The sequence below is a fragment of the Symphodus melops genome (assembly GCF_947650265.1).
Source record: "Symphodus melops genome assembly, chromosome: 13".
Taxonomy (NCBI): Eukaryota; Metazoa; Chordata; class Actinopteri; order Labriformes; family Labridae; genus Symphodus; species Symphodus melops.
In genome coordinates, this window is record NC_136703.1 from 11527939 (window position 1) to 11550535 (window position 22597).

General features: G+C 38.5%; 1 protein-coding gene across 3 annotated transcripts in view; it reads right to left on the reverse strand.

Moving 5' to 3' along the window:
- The window catches only part of chl1a (cell adhesion molecule L1-like a), a 54349-nt gene that overhangs the window by 9959 nt on the left and 21793 nt on the right, over window positions 1–22597 (reverse strand). For 2 of the 3 annotated variants that reach the window (XM_079359617.1, XM_079359618.1), the window contains exons 9-24: window positions 22402–22583; window positions 22130–22264; window positions 21583–21723; window positions 20141–20252; window positions 19266–19432; window positions 18147–18312; window positions 17398–17528; window positions 17057–17161; window positions 14100–14297; window positions 13714–13784; window positions 13414–13636; window positions 12308–12423; window positions 9034–9238; window positions 8118–8240; window positions 6196–6378; window positions 27–65 (exon numbers count right to left, since the gene is read on the reverse strand). In XM_079359617.1, coding sequence (XP_079215743.1) covers window positions 27–65; window positions 6196–6378; window positions 8118–8240; window positions 9034–9238; window positions 12308–12423; window positions 13414–13636; window positions 13714–13784; window positions 14100–14297; window positions 17057–17161; window positions 17398–17528; window positions 18147–18312; window positions 19266–19432; window positions 20141–20252; window positions 21583–21723; window positions 22130–22264; window positions 22402–22583 — 2297 coding nt within the window. The remainder of the gene's footprint in view (window positions 1–26; window positions 66–6195; window positions 6379–8117; window positions 8241–9033; window positions 9239–12307; window positions 12424–13413; window positions 13637–13713; window positions 13785–14099; window positions 14298–17056; window positions 17162–17397; window positions 17529–18146; window positions 18313–19265; window positions 19433–20140; window positions 20253–21582; window positions 21724–22129; window positions 22265–22401; window positions 22584–22597) is intronic. The other variant, XM_079359619.1, reaches the window with a different exon arrangement.

The window sequence follows — 22597 nt, forward strand, 5'->3', positions numbered from 1 at the left end:
CGCTACATCTATGTAGTGATATATACTGCTCTGATCAGGGGCCACAGCTGGAGTCGGGGACAAATCTTCAGAAGGATAAAAAAGAAAAAGAAATACAGCAGAAGATTACAGAAATGTGGAAATCCAGCTTTAAGGTTTATAGTCCAGCCGCAAACACACATGAGCACACACTTGGATACACAGATGTGCATGTTCAGCTACACAGACAGACACACACGTGGGCAGAGCATCCACACGTGGGCAGAGCATCCACACAAACAATGAAATGCAGGTGGAAGCTTGCATGAGTGATCTGTTTGTGTCCTGATTTCCAAGATTCTGTGAGGAGCAGCACCACCAGTGGGTGGATTGTTGATAGACAATGGTTTCCCAAAAAAGCATAAGGGCTTGTTATTGTCAAGAACCTCCCAATCCAATTTGATTTAGGTCACAATTTGATGCTCTATATAGATTTGTTACGATATTGATTCAATAATGTGCATGGATGTCAGAAATACCCAGATAAATCATTATACATTCTGATATTTCATAAATGAATGTTTATTTGTATAACTTTAAAACAAACTGACTCCAAGTAAAGTGCATTTGCAAGACTTCGTTTGACTTTGTTATTGTATTTGTTTATTTATTTATTTGGGGGGGAGGGGGTAATTGGAGAGACAGTGGGGATTGACATGTGGGAAAGGAGCAACAGGTTGGACTCGAACCTGGGCCGCCCGGGTTGAGGACTGTAGCCTCCACACACAATTGATACTAGAAAAAGCTTAGTAGGCTGAATCCATTCAAAACAGTTCTATCTTCCATATGTCTTTGGCTTCTCAATGGCCCTTACTATACATGTCAACTGATTGGTCGCGTTGATTGATCATCAACGCTGATGTTAGCATTGATATTGTAAACCATCAGCCACAATCATCAAGCAGCATGGGCGATGTGTCATTGGGCAAGACACCCTGAATTGCTCCCCCTGCTGCGTCAGGGTGTATGAATGTGTATGCAGGTCGCTGCTCTTGCGTTCGACCACTTGGTGCCTCTCTGTGCCTTATTGCATGTTTCCTTGTCCATTGACAGTTTTCTGTATTTGTAGACTGAAGAACCAAAACCACAGTTTAACCATTATCCATCAATACAAAGAGTATAACATCTTAAAGCTTCTTCAATAACAGCTTGCAAACACAACATTGGCACATCAAAACTAAGTTAATATGTTGACTGTGCTATGAACTCGTTATTAATGATAATCCAATACTTTTAAGGGAGAAATTTTTTATGTTATAATTTGATTATTTTGCATTATTTTCCACCCAATGATCTTCTTGCACATGAACAACCAGAGAGTTTAATAATATTCACATGGATGGTTTACCCTTATGATTTGTAATACAGCTAAAGTCTTTCATTGTGGTACTTTATGCATTACATCCTGTATATGTTTGAAAAAAATCAGCAGAACTTCATGAAGTAACTAGCAAGCCTTTAGTCGTTATTTGATGTGCTTCTGTTATTTAAAAGTTTAAAGATTTGTTCTTAAAAAACATGAAAGTAAAAAACTGTCTGTTATTTGAATAAACCTTAGAGTGTGATTTGTTGTCTGTCTCTGTGGGTCAGCACTGTGATTGACAGGAAACCTGTCGGGGGCGTACCCCCCCTAAAAAAAAATGTCAGCTAGGATTGACTTCAGCCCCCTGTGATCCTCGAAAGATCACAAGTACAGCTTACAGCTGGAAGATTAAGTAATTGAACTCTGTTGGTTTTTCCAGTGTTACTTTGAGTTTACATAGAAATAATTAGCTCTCACTTGTATAATTGTTTTATTACCTGCGGCACATATATCATTTCTTGCCTGTCCCATTTCACGGACTATGTCTAGTGTGAATAGCATGTTCTCTTTGTTGTGTGAACTCATATAAAGAATGAACGTTACCAAACATGAACACCGCCTGTTCTGCTTCTATTACTCTATCCAGAGCTGAGTGTAATGAAACTGAAGTCAGCCCATGACAATTATGTTTCCAACAAAACTTACGACTACTTCCTACAAACACAAAGTTCAAACTATTAATTAATTTGTATAAGATAACGAGTTGGGTGTTCAAACGTTGTGGCAGAAGGCAAATGATTTATTCTCAGGGGGAGCTGGTTATTTCTGAGAGACTCTGTGCCTTTTTGTCATGTTTGCAGTCCGCTTTATCTCTGCTCCTTTGTTATCTCATGAGACCTGATGCAGAAGAATAGATATTCTTTCTGTCTGCCACAGTCCTCTGCCATGGCTTCCCTCCGAGCTTTTTTTTTTTTTAACTCCTCTTTCTCACAGATGCTTCACCACTTCTTTTATGTGTGTTTTTTCATCTCTCACTTCAACCCCTCTCTTTTCTTTACAAACCTTTTAAACAAAGACAATTGGACACACACATACAAAAAAGTCAATATCTTGATGCTTGGAACTTGTTCCAGGATCTCAATCTGTAATTATAACAGACTTATTTTTTTAAGCCACTAGGTGAAATCGAAACAGGAACATTTGATAGTCAGTGATCTTTTTTTTTTTTTTTTGTCATTGTCACTCCATCACCCTTCATCAACGTCTCTCAACTCACAGTGCCCCTGTTCTGTGCTATTGGCATCCATAAATTTACTCTGCCGCATTGTGACTAACATACCCTGAGGACAGTGTTCACAAACAGAACCATTTTATCTCCTAACTGACTCTCTACTCAACCAGATTTACAAACAGTGCATCTAATGGCTCTCAGGCTGGACATCCACCTACAAGATGCACAGCCTCGAAGAATAAGGAGGAGGCAGATGAATAATTTTATTGAAGCATTCAGACAGAGTAGACATACTGTATTTGCTCATGGATTCCTGTCCTTAAGGTAATGGAGGAGAAGTGTTACAGAAAATTTCCTGATTGAAATCCTTATACTCAGGAAAGAAAGGATCAGTACTAAATAGTGACAGGTATTGTCACACTGGCTGAATGAATTATATGGTTTGTGAAACCACCATTGAGAAGGTTCAACAGGAAAACAGATAAGGTGTCCATGGCTGCACTTTATGTTAAATACCAGTCGAAGCCACTATCTGTCAAGCAATTGAACATTTTTTGGCTTTGGCGGCCCCTGGTGGTCAAATGAGAAGGCTGAAATTGACACTGTTGACACCAACGTTAGCAAAGATTAAGTTATAACAAAAAAAAGTGAACAAGAGTTTTAAAAAAGATTAGAAAGAAGTGTTTTAATTAGACTAGCATAACTTGACAAGTTGTGAGAAGGAAAGCTTTGCATTAGGTAACTGAAATTAATTGACTTGTTCTTACTTTAGAATATAAAGAGGACCTTCCTTCGTCACATCTACAAGGCAGTTATTATTTCTATTGCTGATGTTCTGAACTTCCTGAATTAAACATAAAACCTGTTTGTTTTTAAATAGTTAATGGTATTTTATTAATAAATACGTGACTATGTTATAGAATAATTTATAATGTTATATCACATGTTTCTAAAGGCTGTTGTTTTTTTCCAAGCTTAAGAAAAAAAGCATAGTTCAGAATAGGGTCAATGACGCTGCAGCTGCAGAGGGTTACTTCTCTGAACTTATCAGCTCATTAATTCTCTCAGTGAGTCTGGCTCAGCGGCTGTAATAGATGAAACCCTGAACAACAACCTGAGGAACAGTGAAGGTCATTAAAGAGTTGTGCGACAGAACATCAGCATGATTAATAAACTTTATTCTACCTGATCTCCAGAGAGATTATGTGGAGCCACTGACAGGAAATGTATGAAGCTGAACCACTTTATATCCATGTGCTCCATGTTTGATTGAAAAAGAAACCAGAACTACTTATAATAAGTGTGTGTACACTGACATGAAAAGTTTTTACGTACAGGATAATAAAAACACTGCAATAGCGTTCCCTGAATCCATCCTGAATGTCATAGGGCTGCATGATATTGGAAAAAATGACGTGAACTACTTTCTATCTGCGATATGAAATGTTTCTGTAACAAAATGAAGTTTGGCAACTAAAGAAATCATTAAAATGCATATTATCTACAACTCTTTTTCTTTTATCCATCTGCTGTCTTTCAGGTTTTACAGAATGGTTGTGTTTTCACCATGTCCCTTCTGAAGCCAAAGAAGCATGTTTTTCTTTTTTTTTTCACCACTAAATCAGCACCAAATAAATGTTAAGGGCAGCTGCTAGTTAGCTGGAGCTTCATCTGATGAACAGGTGAGATGTGCACATAATGAGTGAAAAATGTAGATCTTCTTTAAACATTGACACTATGATGCCATTGCAATGTGTTGTGCAGCGGTCCCCTTCCCTGATATCATTCCTTCTTAATAAAACACTTCATGAATCCTCTGTATGATATCTGGATTTTCATACAACTATTTTTCTGAATGTGTCTTTGATGTCTAAATGTGTTTTCGCATCTCAAGGTGGACTATGATTTCATTGTGCTGTTTCATGGCTGTTGATCCGAGAAAAATAACAACCTGCACAAGGAGTTTCTCATTAGTGAGGTATAGACCTTCCTCTTCAATTTCCCTCGGGATATCTATCTATCTATCTATCTATCTATCTATCTATCTATCTATCTATCTATCTATCTATCTATCTATCTATCTATCTATCTATCTCTCTCTCTCTCTCTCTCTCTCTCTCTCTCTCTCTCTCTCTCTCTCTCTCTCTCTCTCTCTCTCTCTCTCTCTCTCTCTCTCTCTCTCTCTCTCTCTCTCTCTCTCTCTCTCTCTCAAATGCATTAATTTACCAGCTCTCTAAAATAAACAACATTCTGGAGAAATTCTGCCATACTTAAGGATCAACCATAGCCTACCAATTTATTATCTTAATAATGAATTCTTGGTATATATTGTATTAACTTTAATTCAATCTTTCTTATGATGTAAATGTATTTATTTTATGTACATAACAGTCGGAATTTTTAGACCATGTGTTGTTGAATTGGAACGCATTAATAGCAATCAATCCATCAATCTTTCTTTGTTAAGATCAAATTCATAACCATGTTATCTTAAGTATCTTACAAAAAGAGCAGGTCTTGACTGTACTATTGTTTAATATTATTTACAGAGACACAACATTAATCTATGAGCAAAGCACCTGGCAACACTGTGGCACAGAGTGGCAGCACAAACACGTCCTTCAAACAAGCAGAAACTTCGAGCAGAGCCAGATGGGTGTTGAACAGCCATCTGCTGTGATGTGTCTGGCTTACACAAAAGAAACTTCTCATTTGTTTACACTTAAATTATTCTGTCCTCAGAGTAAGGTGTATTTTTCTCACATTAGGCAGAAGACACATTAGGCATGACTTTACATTTCAACAGCGCTAGTTCAACAAAGCCCGAAGCTCATTCTCATTCTGCCTTAGTGCTAACTGAGGACTACTTGGACGAAATCTTTCTATGCCTCAATTTAAGAAATACAAATCTAAAAACTAGAGAGGTGGCACAAGGCTTATTAATACTTTCATCTCAAGGAGACTAAAATGCCATTTAGAGAATAAAAATGATCAATAAATCTGATGCTAGACAAATCTATTAAAAGGAGGCAAAGCACTTAAACTTTAGAGGAGTCACTCTGGCCTAGTATATCTTTAAGAAAGTGACTTAGTAAAAGGCCTCTCTCTTTTACACTGCTTGAGTGGCTCAGAAAAAAACTGCTCTTAAACTTTAAAAGGCAACAACGTGTAAATGAAAACTCATATAAAGATCAAGATCTTTGCACCAGAATGATCCCCCAAAACACTGGATCCCACGATTAGCACAATGCAAACAAATCATATTTTATTGAACTGAAGCATGCCTCTTTTTTAAATAGATAAGATTGTGTTAGAAAAATTGTTTTTCCATGCTTTGATGACATAAACTGATTACAACATTGTTGGGTATTATTTCCAAGACCCGTCAAATTGTCCTCAAGGCAACCAAGGACATGTATGAATCTGCTTTCAAGGCTGATTTGTATCCTCTGAAACTATGAAAGGTGTTTTTAACTCATGTAAAATACCTTACATCATAAGTAAGAATATGTCTACTTTGCAAAAACCTTGTAGTGTTGCTACTGTAAGATTCAAATACCCTGAGCAGGTTTTTCTCATCTTAACCAAATGATATCTTTCTTGGGACACAACCAGGACAGGAACATCGATTTCATCTACTCACGTGCTTGTTTAACGGTGCTGCTCTCCTGGGCTAGCGGAGGTCCACAACCTGCCTGAGTGCACGCACTGAGTTGAAAGCGGTAGAGGCTGCTATCCTTTAAGCCTTGGAGCCGCCACTGGGAGGTGTCAGCCCCAGTGATGTTTATCTCCTGGGAATCAACCACCTCCAGTGTGGTCTCATTAACTATGGAGAAAGGAGAAGGATGTCAGGTCAGTTTAGGAGGCATGAGTGACCCCCCTGAAGGAGAGACACAAAAAAAGTCATCACTGTTGGCTCATGTTGTATGTTAATAGAACACAGCTATAATGAGGGTCAATGGCTGAGGGAGGGAGAAGATGAAGGGTTGTCATGCTAGCTCATGCAGAAAGTGAACGTAGCAGATACAAGTCGTGACAGGTGAGCTGAGGAGGAATACATTATGGAGAGAGGCAAGAGGAGATGAAAGGAGGAGATAGAGAGCTCAGGGGGAGGGGGAGGAGGAAGAGTGTAAACAAGAAGCCATGGATAAAAAGAGGAAGAGGAGGAGGAGGTAAAGAGTAGGCAAAAGAAAAAAAAACTGAGGAGGAGGAGGAATTGAAGGAGATGTGATGAGGGAAAAGCTAAAAAACACAACTTGAAAAGTAGAAAATTTACACAAGGTGGGAAAGGTGGAAGTAAAACAAAGAGACACAAGAAAGAAATATACAGGCTGTAGCAGAAGTGGGAACTCAGATGAATTACATCACAAGCAGGATAATGTATCATCAAACTTGCATAATAGATCAAAGTACTGTGTGTGCACAGACTGGAGAAACTCACACACCCCTCCTGCAGCCCACTCTGGTTTAAGCCATTATTGTGTTGATGTTGAAATGCAGGTTGGAACTGAATGTGTGCCAAGCCTGTTGTGCCCCTTTGGAAAATGTGTGTTTGTTTGCAGAGCAGAAGAAAATTAAATATTTCACGTGCTTGTACGTTGCGGATTATACATTGACTTCGAACAGAACCGTTTCCTGACTCAACTGCAGATTCATTCTGTGCTTATACAGCACTAACTGAGAGCTCTATTTCAAATATACTCGAGTTTCATGGTGAATCAGCTCAGTCCAAAAATCGCTAACACCCACAGCCTGCATTGTGTGGGAATATCTGTGTAAAGCCTGACATCTGATACGGGAAAGGCAGAATGGAAAGGGGACAGAGTGTATTGAAGAGCTGGCCAGACACTGTGGGTGCTGGTGGAGGCGGCAAAGGGCCGTCTCTGCCTTCACATTTTACACAAAAGATTTCAGAAATGTCAGCCAACTGAGTGTAGGCTTTGAAAACAGAGGAAGAGTAATGAAAGCCCCTCACTCACTTTTTTGCCCTACATGTTCTCTAGTATTAGAAGAAGGGGCATTTTTTTTTTCAGCAAAAAGGAAATTCTTTCGAGAGATAAACGCAAAAAGAAAAGTGTACAAGGGCTAGTAACAGCACTGGCGTAAATGATCCCCTTTCAGAAAAACCTGCGGTCCAGGAGGATACCAGATAAGAAACACTGAGGAAACTGTCAAAGCACAATCATAAGTCGCCTGCACAATCGAGCTGTTTCAGACTACTGTATAGGGTTCAGTGTCAAACAGTGCAACCTAGTGTCTGGTATGATAAGACAAAAAAAATATAGAGTAAAAAAAAAGCAGAAGATAGTGTACGAACTCTGGTTACAAGTTAATCAAATCGACAACCGAACCCTCTATGTGTGTTTTTCAACCTGTTTCCACCCTGATCTTTTCTCACCTACTCGTCAACTACACTGCTACACTTCTGCTCACACTTCGCCCACAACGCCTCGTATTACAAAAACTGTGATTCAACAAAGAAAAATCTATTAATTTAATAACCAAAATGGATACAAAGGTCTACACTACAGTCAGGGAGTATTAATTCAAGGTGTGTATACATACGGAGGTGGTACTGCAGTAGATATCCAGTTAGGATGCCGTTTGTTTCCAGTGGTGGGCCCCAAACCAGCAAAATGGAGTCTGTCTGGGCATTGGAGGCAGTCAGGATCGGCACCTGTCTGGGAACTATGAGAAACAACTCTCATGTGAATGTATTTAAGACATGGATAAAGAAACTTTATTGCAGCTTGTTGTGTCAGTGATGTCAGAATAACTGTTTTTATTCACCGAATAAATCTATGTCTCTGTCGTCACTTGTGTAATTTTCCCCATGCTGAGCCTTTAGAAAGATGATAATCACACTTTTCACTTGTCACATTTGCAGTGTGCTTGTCTGAGGTGTCCTTGTTGCTTCACAAGGATGCAACACAGAGTACTCTAACAAGGATTTTTTTTAATCACACTAACTGTCTCGAGATAACATTTGTTGTGAATTGGCACGACACAAATAAAGATCGATCGATTGATTGTTGGATTGATTCTTGAGGCTCAACACTTTTCTTATCTCTCTAATCATATGTAACATAAATGTATTAATTTATTGCTGAATTATACATTTGCTTCTTTTTCAACTAGATCCTTTTAATTCAATATATTCCTTCATCATCTTTAAAAAAATCCATAGTCTATGAACAATAGTGTTTGATTGTATAGTTTAAGGATTGGAGGTGTCCAAACCACAGTGAGCAGTGACTGATCCCTAAACTCCTTCTGACAAATGAATCATTCTTATAAACACAATCCTGAAAACCCAGGTTTAATCTGAGCAGAAAAGATGTTCCTGCCTTCAGTTGTCAAACTCTGCTCATTTCTTATTCCGCACAGTGAAGCATAAACATGGAAGTCAAGTAATACCAGGCCAAACACATTTTTGAGCAGACAGGAACTGTAAATAAAAAGTGAGCTTGTGTCACCTCACCTCCTTCTGGGGTGCTGAAGGTGACCGGGTCACTGTTAGGCCCATTGCCCTTTTTGTTGTAAACATTTACGGTAAGTCTGTACTCGGAGAAAGGTTCAAGTTGTGGCACGATGGCATGATTCCTCTTCCCAGGAAAAGAGAGGGAGTGGCGCTCATCTAAAATTTTACTGGGATTTAACAGACTCCGTTTTCTTGCCCAGTGAACCTGTGAGATAGAAAAAAAAGGAGAATGATAACAAGTCGAAACAGGTCTACCCTACTGGCCCCGAGCAGCCTGCCTTGCCTGTTGACAAGCCTTGCCTCTAGGTCCCAGAAGAAGTTAAGCTGAAAAAAAAAAAATTAAACTAAAAACATGCAACATCATTCTTAGATGAGATAAGATTTAGAGGACGCTTTTATCCAAAGCAGCACGCATCAGAGAATGTGATTAATGAAGCTTATGGATACCAGGCAATGCAAACATCATATCAATGGCGTGGAGCTATCAACAACGTATAAAAAAAACAACTTTTTTATGCTCTGATAGGCTACATGTGCTCAATAAGATAGTGATTTTCCACATAAGAACGCTGGGTGAATTGGTCTGCTTCCCCTGTTTAAAACTCTCTTTCTGTCTGTTGTTGTGGTGCAGTGGCTTTTTTTAAGCCTCTCAGATTGCCCCATGTCCCCGGCTGCATGAACCTTAGGGAAGACAGTCTCTCCATGGTGATAACGACTGAGAGGGGGAAATATGATCCCTTTTACTCTGGGGCAAACACCCACTACCTCTTGTCCTTTGTCATAATAGACCAGAACACATCTTGGATGGCCCAAAAAACTTCTTCTAAAGTGAAAATTACACAGCCTGTGGAATCAGTCCCTGGTCCTGGTAGCCCCTTAGTGTTTGGAGAACGCATGGTATGCAGCGATAGTCATTCTGCTGGGAGATATGTGCTGGCAGCTTCCCCCTAACAAGGACCTCCTCTCTAACAGGAGAAGAGGTGAATTATCTGCACCCAGCACTACCACAGCTATTTGTCAAATTAACAAGCTAACAGTTTGCAAGTGTTGGTAGCAATGAGGCAATGATCCAAAGTCCAAGTGGCATCCTCCACTCACCTAAACTATCAGCCTACTCCTGTTTTGGTAATCTATTGTGTACATTTTATCATTTCCTCAGGAGCCAGAGGATGAAAGTTACTCCTTTCTGCCCAATTTAAGGTCTTTTTGGTTGCAACATGTGCTGGTCACATTCGCTTTGACGGATGCACCCAACCTCTTAACATGTGTTTTTTAAAGGTAGCCTGCAATCTGAGGCAACTATCAAAACCAGCGTCCCTTCATGAGATTGGACGTTAGTGCTCTTTTTGTAGACTCTGTGATTTTGCTTTTGACCCATTGGGTGTATTGATATTAATTTGATGTTTTACGAAGCAGCACAGATTTCTAACTTGACATCCAAAAAGCTGCTAACAGCTTCTATGCTTTGTTTGTACATCCCACATGTACTGACCTCAGATGTAACATTATGTCTGAACACTGCATTTGCCTGAAATTGTTTATTTGATCCCCTATTTGTCTATTTCGTAATCCAGGTAAAGTAAACTCATGTCTAAACAGCACCTTAAGTTGGATAATGGAGGTCATCTCCCTGGCTTTTAACAGCAGATATCTTTCATTGAAGGGAACATTCAAAAAAGACAATGGCAACTTATTTTTTAAAGGCTTTATCACTTAAGTCTAACCTAAAGTGATATATCTGTTGTACTTCCTGTTTAATATTAGACCTCCCTTTTTCCGTGTTTATCTTTTTGATGTGACAGTCCCCTTGGTGGCACATTCTTCCCTTTTCCTGACAGATGGTGCATTAGCATGCTTGAAGTTTGACTATAGTGGCCTATAGTTGGTGAATAAATGTGTGTTTTAGAGAGAGGAGTTTCTTGAAGGGAAAAACTTCCTGTCTATAAGTTATGTTCCCTGAAGGCAATGAAAGAAGTACAACGCTGGGATAAGAGATATATCTTCAGTCTGGCCAGAGATGAGTACTGTATGTTACACAATATTACCTATATTTTACCATGATCTTTACCTTTAAGGAAAAAAAGCAATTGTCATAACATTTAATTATTCCATATAAATCAGACGTTGCCCTGCTGTTTCTTAGCCAACTAATGTCATTATCAATACATCAGCAAAGGAACACCCCACTCAGTTGAGGTCATTAGTGGGGTTTGGGAAGTGACAACAAATCAGGAACACAACAAACTTTTCACAAAATGTAATACTGATTTGGGGATAATTCTTTTCTATTTGCTCATTACAATAATGACTATTTACTTAGCAGATATGAATGTGTCAAAATTAAACTATTATACCATCTGACTTTGTGTTTTAGAAAACTTAAAGTTTAAACTTTACAAGAAATGTTTGTCTGTTCAGCTGTTCCTCATGTGGGTGCACGACTACAGAAGCTTTCCTTGAAAACATTTACATTAAGACTAATGCTGAGAGATGGAGTAGGGACTATAATGTTCACTTACAACAAAAACATGTTTGTGTTCTGTCTATGTCAATCCTGCCCAATTAAAACGTTTGTTTTCACATCTTTTTATGTTGGTTAATAAGTTAAATGAGAAATGTTCTCATATAATATTCATTATACCATTCTAAACATTGCACATTTAGAAAATAATAGCAGGTAATGAGCTTTAAATTGGATTTCTATATTGGTCAAGTTAATACTGAGTGAGCAATCTGCAATTTCCACATAGTCCATGCAAGCCGCCGACTATGGCGCTTATAGCTTCCACTCTAGTTAATTATTGTTTCTGCCAGCAGCACCACTTTGTCTACTCTGTTATGACAAAACATGCAACGAATGAACAGCAAATGAATGAAACCTCAGAATGACTTAAGTAAAATGTTTTTTTTTTACATTGTTCTTTTTATTCCTGTTGTAATTTGGTAACACATGTACAGCTGCTAAAGGTTGCATTACGCTGTGGTCACACTCCTGAAATGGACCAAGTGGGGCAAGATGCGTGAATGTATGACAGCAAAAACATGTGGAAATTGCTGGTATGACAAATGTTGTAACATGTTATGTCATAATATTAACTGTAATTCCCCTTTTTTTTTTTTTTTTTACCATTGATTATAAGTAGATTTCAAGAAATGTGGTGCTATAACTTGCAGATGTTTTACAGTCTCCAATTCCTCCATTGCCTTAAAGTTTTTTATTTAGTTATATAGCATAGGCTGAAAGAAGAAGTTCTTCTGGACAATAAAAACTTACATTGTAGCCCCTGAGATGACCTCTCACTGTGGCATGTGGAACTGGGGTCCAGCTAACTCTCAGAACAGTTGTGTTGATCACCTCCACTGCTACATCCCGCGGTGCTGAAGTAGGGACTGAATAACACACAGAGGAAGGTCAGGAATACAGACAATCTGCAAGCACACAGGCCAACTTTGCAGAGCCGCTTAAACATAAAAAAACAGCACAAAAAAACCATTACTAAAAAAAAAAATTGTAACTAAAAAAAGATCAAACTAAAGAGAAACAGTGGGTATGGCAATACTTTTTTTCCCTTGAGAACAAAAGCAGCCTTATTACAAGTCTGAGCTTCTGTGTTTTAAGAAAGAAGAACTCATTCTTTTGATTTCGGCTTTTACGATCCATAGACAATGTAAATAAAACCCTGTTGCTCAAAGATCAGTATAAATGTGCACAAAATGTTCCCTCAGTTGTATATCAAATAAAGCAGCTTTGTTCAAAGCTGTTGTTTTGTTTTTCACAGCAGAAACAGTCATAATACCAAAGACAAATTGGTAAAGCTTTGTATACTTTGCTCTCAAAGTTACTTTACTGGCAGAAGTAAAAGGTAGGAAGTGCCACACACTAGAGAGGAGTGAACATTGTGCCTCAGTAGGACTAAATGACAAAGTTTCTGGTGGTCTGTCAAATCTCCCACAGCGTCAGACAGAAGTGGAAATTTGACATCCACTGGTTCCACAAAGGTTATCTACCACCTGCTGGATTTAGCAACAGTGTTTCTCTTTTTGTTTGTGTTTCCAGAAGGGAAGAGAAGTCTCTACTGCACAAGTGCACAGGTTCAAAATCACGGAGGTAAAAAAAAAAAAAAAGGGAAAAAACTTAACCTGAAACATTTTCCCGCAGACAATGCCAAAAGACGACTGAAGGCAATGTGGGATGCAATAACACAAAAAGTTTACATGAAGTCACAAACAGAACAACAGTTATATATGTTATTTCAGCATTAGGGTATGTTTAATTGAAACAACAGATTTTAAGCAAGATGGACATTAACATATACTGATATCATGAAACATAAGAAAGACAAAACATATAGTAGAGGAAAGAGGAGGTCTGTAACTCACCATCTTCTCCCGAGTAACCAGTAACAACTTTAGGTTCTGGTCCCCAGCCGTGGCTATTTCTGCTCTGTATTTTAATCTCGTATGGGACAAATGTGGACGTGTTCTTTACATTGAGGGAATATCTTTTTTCCAGATTCCAGGTCCACTCATCTTCCACCCCGAGCCTCCTGTAGCTCACTTTGTACTCAAGGCCTGGGCCATTGTGTTCGATTGGCAAAAGGGGCTACAAAAGAGCAGAGATCAGAAATGTTGGATCATGCTTTTGGAGTAAAACATTGTACGGTGGGATATGTATCTTACCTCCCAACTGATGTCCATTTGATTAGGTAGATGGCCGTGAATTTTGATATTTTCTGGGTTCCGATCAGGAGCTTTGAAGAGATTTGGCATAAATACACATTTACAAATGAAAAAATAAGGATCTTATGATGCTAAAATGAAGCACAAGTATCCTTATTTTATCCACATCCATAATAAATGCAACATCTTATACTTGACCATTTAGGGCTCAGAAGTAAAAAAGTATTCCCAAAACCATAGTACTAAAACACTTCTATGGTCAAAGCCTGCGCTCTCTCCACATGACATCTCTCTGAATATATCAAGGCAAATGTTAAACTTTGCATGCTTTCACAAGCAACAGAAAACCACTGCACAAAATGTTAATTGAAGGGAGTGAGTCTCACCAGCAGGGGGTGTTTTGTATCTCTCAGTGGGCTCACTAGGGGGTCCAGGTCCAACAGCATTAACGGCATACACTCTAAACTGATAGTTAAGGTGCCCCTGTAGTGCCAGCTCAGCTGTTGCCTGGTTACCAGGGACTTTTTGTAGCTCCTTCCACCTGCCAGGCTCCCATTGGCTCTCCTCAAACTCGACTATAAACTCTGTGCTCATGGAGGAGAGAGGACACAAACACATTTGCTTATTACCATATGAGTTACAATCACAACAGCAAATAGAGGAACATAAAAAGCATTAGATTCCTTGCATTGTGTACAGTCACTCTGAAATTATTGCTGAACCATCGACAGTACTTCCTTTAGTTCTTGGGGTTAAATGAAAGAACTGGCACCACTCGTATCTTTTTGTTAAGTTGAGCTGGACTCAGGAGCGAGTAACTTAGTCTTAAAAGTTAAGGATGTTCATAAGGAAAGTTTTTGGCCCTTTTTTTGCCTGCAGTCCATCTGCTGAGCTAGGCTTAATTCCTCCTATGGAGAGAGTTTATATTTGTTTATCTGTTGAGTTCTCATCTTCTCACTTGGAGTTCACTTTTAATGGTCTCACAGGCTATTTTTAGCCACAGTTATTTGTTTATTGAAGGAAAAAAATGTTTTCGGCAACAGATGCTAGGCAATTATCGTTTTCAACTATGGTAGAAAAGTACTGTAAAGGGTTATACATAACCACAATAGTCAACTTGTTACTCTTACAATTCCTCACAAATTCAGACATGTTCAAGAATAAGTGCTCCATAATAGCACCCAACTCACATTGGTTTCATGTAAGGAATAATTCATTGGGAAACGAGGGAGTGATTTCAATCATAATCAGAGCTGTTGACGATTACCTGTGTGATCCAAAGAGCCGACCTCAAAACAGATGTCAGGTAATTAAATGTTAACGATATTACAAGTCCAAAAGACGATATATTTCTCCCTGATATAAAATCTGATCATCACTTAGTTCCAAAAATAGTTTAGTCCTTTTTTGAAGAACAAAATGAGACACGAGCTTCCCTGCCAGGATCATCAGCATTTCACAGCTTCATCGCCATTTGCAATGATCACTTGTTAGAGAACTGGAGTAAGCATCAAGCAGTGATCACACTGTGTCTGCACATGCAGATTTATACAACAGGAGACATGATATCATTAAAGAGAGCATCATATTGCATCACATGAAGAAAACTTCCAGGCAAAGAAAAAAAAAATGTTCTCGCCTCAGGGCAAAATGAAGGTTGGATTCACGACCATTCAACACTACTACCATGTTTCTAATGATACAAAGCTTCATGCAAATGGGTGAAGTATCCCTTTAAGTGATGTACAGACCTTACATCCAAGATCAATACCAAGTTATTCTAGGACATTTGCAGACTTAAATGTGATTTGATTCTTTAAAAAAATTGTGGAAAAAATGTACTTTTTCCACCTTAAAGTCGATCTAATACGACAATGACTTTCAACAAGAAATGTATCTCTCACATGTCCACAGCACGACCAGACTATCTGCAATTAAAAGTATGTATATTTGGCAGCAGGCCAGTCATCTTGTGAGAAGCGCAAACAGCTTTGTTGCACTAGTTCACCCGCAAGCCTTCAGTTAAAAAAAGAAAAAGAAGCTAAGAAAAGAAAAAGAGAGAGTGACTGACCAAGGAGCTAGACTAGAGTAAATACTGGTCAGGTTATTACAGGTTGGTGAGGACTTTGATAAACAGCAATTAGTGATGCATAAAGAGAATTCAACATTGTACACATGCAAAGTTGCAAACAGGTTACATACTGCCAGCAAGTAGATACTATTATCTGTCTCAGCTAATGGTAAAAAACAATAGAGTGTACGTCCCTGTCGATATTATTCCTAACAGATTGTGGATATCAGTAGATATCAGTGTCTCATGCTAAGCAACTTCTTTGGGTGCAGAAAACCATCTAACCTAAGTCATATCTCAGGCTTGCATTAGTAAATCTACCCTACAACATAAAGATGTCTCTTTCCTAATCAATCGTCGAGTTAATTTATTTTAATACAATTCAATTAAAAATTGAATTGATATAGTCAACCTTTGAGTTAGCTGTATAACTTTTAAAGACATGTTTGTAAGTCTAAGCCTTGTAAAAGGGGCAGCTGTGGCTCAGTGAGTCTGTAGTCTCATAATTGGAAGGTGGGTGGCTCCAAACCCCAGCTGCAGTGTAAAACAGGAACAGGTTAAAAGCTCAAGTCCAAGTTAAGCCCACTAACCTCTCGAAACTGGCATTTGATAAATTAGCCTTTCCAATGCAGACATTTAGCCATAGGCTTTAAACATCATGGTAGCAGTTGAATGTACATACCAAACTCAACATATTGAAAGCATGCAAACAATGAGCCGATGATGCTTGCAGTGTCACATTTTCTTAAAAGACAGTGATATTACTGTTCCTTATCAATATGGTTCTTTAAAGTAGCTTCTCACAACCTCCTTGTCCTCTGTCAACAGACGCATGTTGTCTTAGAGCTGAGGAAATGGCACTAAAGTATGTGTTTATCGACAGTGTAGTTAGACTCAGAGACCATGAACTTGGGCCACCAAACTAAAATCCTACATATTCATATCCTTTAATTGGCCAATTATTTATAATGTGTCTTCAGTGATGGCAAAACATAATTAGCTTTGGTTGTACAATAAAGTCTAGATTATTCTGTTCTACTCGAAAACAGGGTGTGCTTGAGGGTTGGCCGGAAAGATGAGAAATTTTTTCTAATTTAGCTAAAGTAAATAATGGTTAATTCCTTATATAGGCAGTAAAATGTACTTTGAATAAAATCTAAAAATTATAATAATGATCTCTCAGTGAGTCTTTTTCTGTTGCATAATGGAGCACAGCTGCCACCTCTACCCTTTCTTGGAAATTATATTTTCCACTCCTGCATTCAGTTTTACCTGCTACAGAGCTGTTGTGTTCATTGCCAGGGATCCAAGACAGACTAATATTCCTCCGACCCATAAGTTCAGATATCTGAACATTTTTGGGAGCATCTGGAACATCTGCAACACAAAATACATACAACAAAATGAGATGTTCAGATGCAATAATCAATTTATAAAGAAAACCTTAGGCAGGGTGAGCCATGTTAATGAGATTCACTCAACAATGTATGCCCCTTTTATAAATTACCAATGACATTATCTATATCAAACGATATAGTTTAAACTTGAGACCTTTGAAGAAATGTTTTATCAATAATAACAATATTCTATGTTACAATATTTACAAAACTTACCCAGTATGGTAAGCAGACCAGTTGCATTGACCTCATCTAGGCTGGTACGAGCAATGCAAGTATACAATCCCTGATCACTCAGGTTAACATTCATGATCTGCAGCATCCCGTCGTCCACAGTGTGTCTGAAGCTATAAGGACATGTATTAGTACATACATGCTGAAACATGATTAAATCAGGTAGAAAGTACTCAATGAGCAAACATAGCACTAAGGCTTAACAGTTTTCTACATTACTCTTGATTTATATTGAGAGAAAAAAAATAATCTAAAATGCAGTGTCCATTTTAGGGGTGAGGGGGGGTTTTGTGCGTTCACTGGAGAGACAGGAAAGTGGACAGAGCCAGAGATCAGGGAAGAAGCGAGAAGGGAACAGCAAATGAGAGAGGAGCCACAGGACGGAACCAGACTCGCCCTCCTGAAAGGATTTTAACCTTCATACATGTGGTGCATGCACCAACCACTATGCTACTGGCGCCCTTATATTCATTTTTGCATTCAGTTTAATGTACTAAAACTGTAGCATTCTTGAAGAAAGACATCAACATGTAACCTCTGAAAAGGTGTGATGGATCAACTTATCAGGTGGGGGAAAAAGTCTTTGCCTCTACAACGATCAGGATAAGGATAAAGGTTTGGGGATTTTTACTCATTTTCTACCCTAGCAATGACCTGAGATAGATACACAAAAAATGTCTTAATCACAGCTTGGAAAATAATAGAAACATGATTAAGCTGCAGCCACCTACCTTGAATTTCCCTCAAAGGAAAGTGGGATCTCCTTCCCATCCTTCATCCATATCACCTCAAAGGTGCTACGAAGGCTTTGATCATACTCTGCCTGGCACATCAACTGCGCTGGCGTCCCACTGATGATCTCCATGTCTTGAGGTGGATTTGTTATTCTGGTGGGGTCTAAAGATGAAAATTGGCAGGTATAAAGATTCTGACATCAACAGTTAAAGTTGAATCTATTAATTATTATCCAAGAGTTCTTCAGGGATTAAGTGCATTTAATATTTCTGATAGCAGTAATCAAAATGTTAATGTTTTGATATTGCTCAGGAATCTACCATGGTGACTTTCATTGAGAAAAGTTCATGAAAATGTATTTCTAAATATGTTCACTACATTTTTATTCACACTCCATCTAAAACATCAAAGGAATCTCGCAATCAATACATTAATCGATCCATCTGACCTCAGTTCAACAAACATTCTAAAAGTTGTTTTCTTCTCATCATGACGACAGGCTTGACAAAGTTTGAAGATTTACTCATAATAACTATGCAGCATTATGATGTTGTAATTAGAACAAATGTAAGACCCATTCTTTGAAATCCATGTGTAACTATCATCTACTGATGAACTGAGACTGACATTTAAAAACAGATAAACAGGCACAACTCTGAGGGCCATAATGGATTAAAAACAGAACGATACAGCAGCACAGAAAAGAAAGTCTTGACAGGAAGCAATTTAACTAGAGCACGACCGATATAAGCCTCTCCATTGATTATCAGTATCGGCTAATTTTATTGCTGATATATGGTGATATTAGCAGATTTAATTATTTAGCATTCAATTCGAGTTTCATTGTATTACATTACTGCATTTGAGGGATTAACCCGTCAGGCCATTGAACATTGAATAAGTGACCAATAAAAAAGATGAGTCATATGTCAATCATTGATATACGGCCAAAGGGACTTTAACTTTAAATGACAATAAAAATGTCTCTCCTTTGGGTGTCGTCAAACAGATCATGTAGAAACAGATCATGTGTGGATGATTAGCTGTGACTATCGCTGTGCAGTGACTTGTATGAGCACTATGTAAAGAAAACAATAATCATGTTGTTTAGATACCTTTCACATCCAGTGTAGCAATGACAGCTGACTTGCCCTCCGTGTTAACTGCAACACACACATAATTCCCGCTGTCCTCTTTTTTTGCCTTGGTTATTTGCAAAGATCCATTCTGGAGTTCAGAAAAACGTCCACCCACAAGAGTTTCTTGAGTCCCATCTCTGGTCCTAGAAGAGAAAGGCTTCTTTAGAGTGGCTGGGCAATAACAAAAAGGACAAAACAAAACATATTCAACCACTTAAGTGAAAACAGACACAGAGAATCAGTTCAAATTAAATTACTCAAATATTTGTTGGACACTGATTAAAGCTAAGTAATTAAGCTATATATCTATAACTAGATTTAAAACTAACTTAATTAGCTAGGCTATATTCCTTGTGCCCTACCAATAAATTCAAATACTTTTTTTCTTAACAATAAAAGTCATTAGATATATGAGAAGCATCATTTAACAGAACAGAAGACCTTTCTTTTAAAATATCAGGGTGTTTGTAGTGTTAAGAGCTTGTTGTCAGGCCCTGTTTAAGATACTTGTTCCCTTTTGTAGAACAGCAGGGCTTAGTGATAGTTAATGGGATTTAATTAGTCCAGTTACTAAGATTTACAAAGTATTATAACATTAAGAAGACAAAGGTGTCAACATCAGTATATGTCATGCAGGCACCTGAAGCAGCGTGGGATTAGTATAATTACTCACTGCTATACGGTATCTGCTAAATGCAAACAAAAATAGCTATGCAAAAAAAAAAAACATCATGTAGAAAAAAAAGGTGTCAACTTCTTCTGGTGCACAGAAAGAATACTTGTGTATCTTCTCCTGTAAAACCTCTCACTCTCAGCTGTCATCAGCAGACTAATACCTGCTAATCACTTACCAAGAGATGGAAGGTAAAGGAGAGGCGAACACACTGCAATTCATGATGATGTCACCTCCAAGGACTACAGCATATTCATGGTTGTTTTTTGTCAATATCTGTGGAGCCAAATCTAAGAGGAAACCAAATGAGAAGGAGGTTACTGCTATTAAAGAATAAGTCAAATAAAATTAACTACATATTAAGGCATCTGAATGATGAGTCGTTTCTCACTTTCATCATCATAAATTAGATTTAGTGCTTATGTGCTTTACTGCTGTATTTGGCCACTGACGTTTTTGCAGTTTTTTGTGTTTCTATTTGTTTGTCATTTCATGTTTTAAAACTGGGGTCTGGGAAAACATCATTTCAATATTCAGTATGTCCCGTACTCGTGAAAAATGTGAGAAAAAAGTCACTTCTCTGATTTAAGAGCAAATTCAATCAATTCATGATTGCATAAGAGAAAGTGAGTGTCTTGTGTATGCACATGTATGTAATTATCATGAAGAAAATGATGTACTATAGTAGCTATTCATTACGGTAGGGTCCAGACTTAATGTGTGTCACTAGCCTGTCTACAAACCAGCCAATTATGACAAAAGTTCATCCCGTCACTTGCCTGCTCCACTGTTCATAAAATGTGTGCTCAAACAAGCTGTTTGTAGATTTTCATTCACGACATCACAAAGGGCAGTAACCCCTCTCCCTGGTGGGTGACACTCCCACAGCGAGGTGTTTGTTCTCACCTCTGAGTGTGCCTTCTCTAAACAATAGGACATGGTGTGAGAAAGCCCAAGACCCCTTATATTTCAGAAATGCTGAATGAGTTATTGCATTGACTTACACATGCTAGTAAAATGCTTCAATCTGAATATATAGACTTTCCTATATTTGGTAAACATCTACTCTGGTAAACCTTGTAAACATTGATTGTGACCAATTTTTGGAGCTTTAAATGACCCCCTTCCTGTAGTCCATTAACTGTTTCCAAAAGTCGGCCAAGTGGCTGACTTGTCTTGCATTGCTCTTTCTGTTTGTGTGAGTGTGTTTTTGAATGAGAAGAAAATAGTGAAAAGTGCTTCAGATAGGAGTGCTTTATATAGCAGAGAAGATCCAGTTTAGTCTTCAGCTTAGGAAAGAAGAAGAAAGGAAAGGAATTCATGAGTAGCTAAGAGCTTAGAGAAACACGCAGTGTAACATCGGAAGATGTCAAGAATACATTGCTAGAAAATGAGAAAAATCTCACGGGTGTTTGGATGGGGGTCTGAGTTATTTTTTTATATAGTGGCAGAAAATCTTCCGGTGATAGTACATGAGATAGTACATACTATTATACTAGTGACACATGAGAATACTTGGGATCAGAACCATTTAGCAAACCCTGTTTCACTTCATAATGATTTCATCAGATGATTACTATTTCCTCACTGACCGGTTATCATGTTTATTGTAACACTCACTCATGACCATGATGTTGATGTTGGCCAGAATCTTGCCATGGTTGTTGGAGGCTTCACACTGGTAGACGGCACTGTCCTCTGGTGCAGCGTTATGGAGCACTACAGTGTCATCAAGCACTCGCCTGTTGCCCAGTGGGTCATCTGACAAAGAGGTACATACAGTACATGCAATCTAAAACAACTTCAAAGGACATGCTACAGTTCAAATAGCTTCATTCTTAACACCAGTGTTTAAAAGTTCAAACAAGGAGGATTGCTGCTTTGCATTTGGTGTACTGTCATTGCGTTAAAGTTTAACTCCACAATACATCATAAGCTTTTACTTCTTCTTTGATTTTTAAATCTGTAGAGCTGCACAAAAATCATTTACTTTAATTTAATGTATTCTGTTTTACAAAGTTCATTAGAAAAGAAGATTTAGCAGATCAGCTTCTTGTGGTTTGAACTCAGGACCTCGTAGTTGAAATTTGGCAAAGCTGCTCGCTGTACAGTCTCTCTGCCCAGCGCCAAAAGGAGCGTAACACCCACAGCTAGATTCCCAACTTACCTTTAAAAACTTCACCATTCCTCCTCCATGTTATGTCTGGTGGTGGTTTTCCGCTGACCGAGCACTTGATGTGAACATCAGACCCAATAACAGTCAGCTGGCTCTGAGGAGGCTCTGACTGCCACTTAGGAGGCTCTGGGAGACGTTAAGAAGAGCAGCATTAGTCTACATGCCTAAACAACTGCCAGCAGTGTCAGCAGCTTGCTCTTTGACACAAACACAAATGCACCCACAAGAAGACACATACATATTCGCTCTTGGCGTTGACCTACCTTCCACTATTACATCAAAGTAGTGGACAGTTTCTCCAGCTGTGTTTTTGGCTGAACACATGTATTTCCCTGCATTCGTCTCATCTACAGCAGATATGGTCAACTGTTTTCCAAAGTTGTTGTATTTTGTCTTTCGAGGCATTTCCTCCCCCAATTTCATCCATGTTACCTTGGGAGTGGGACTGTGTCAAGGAAG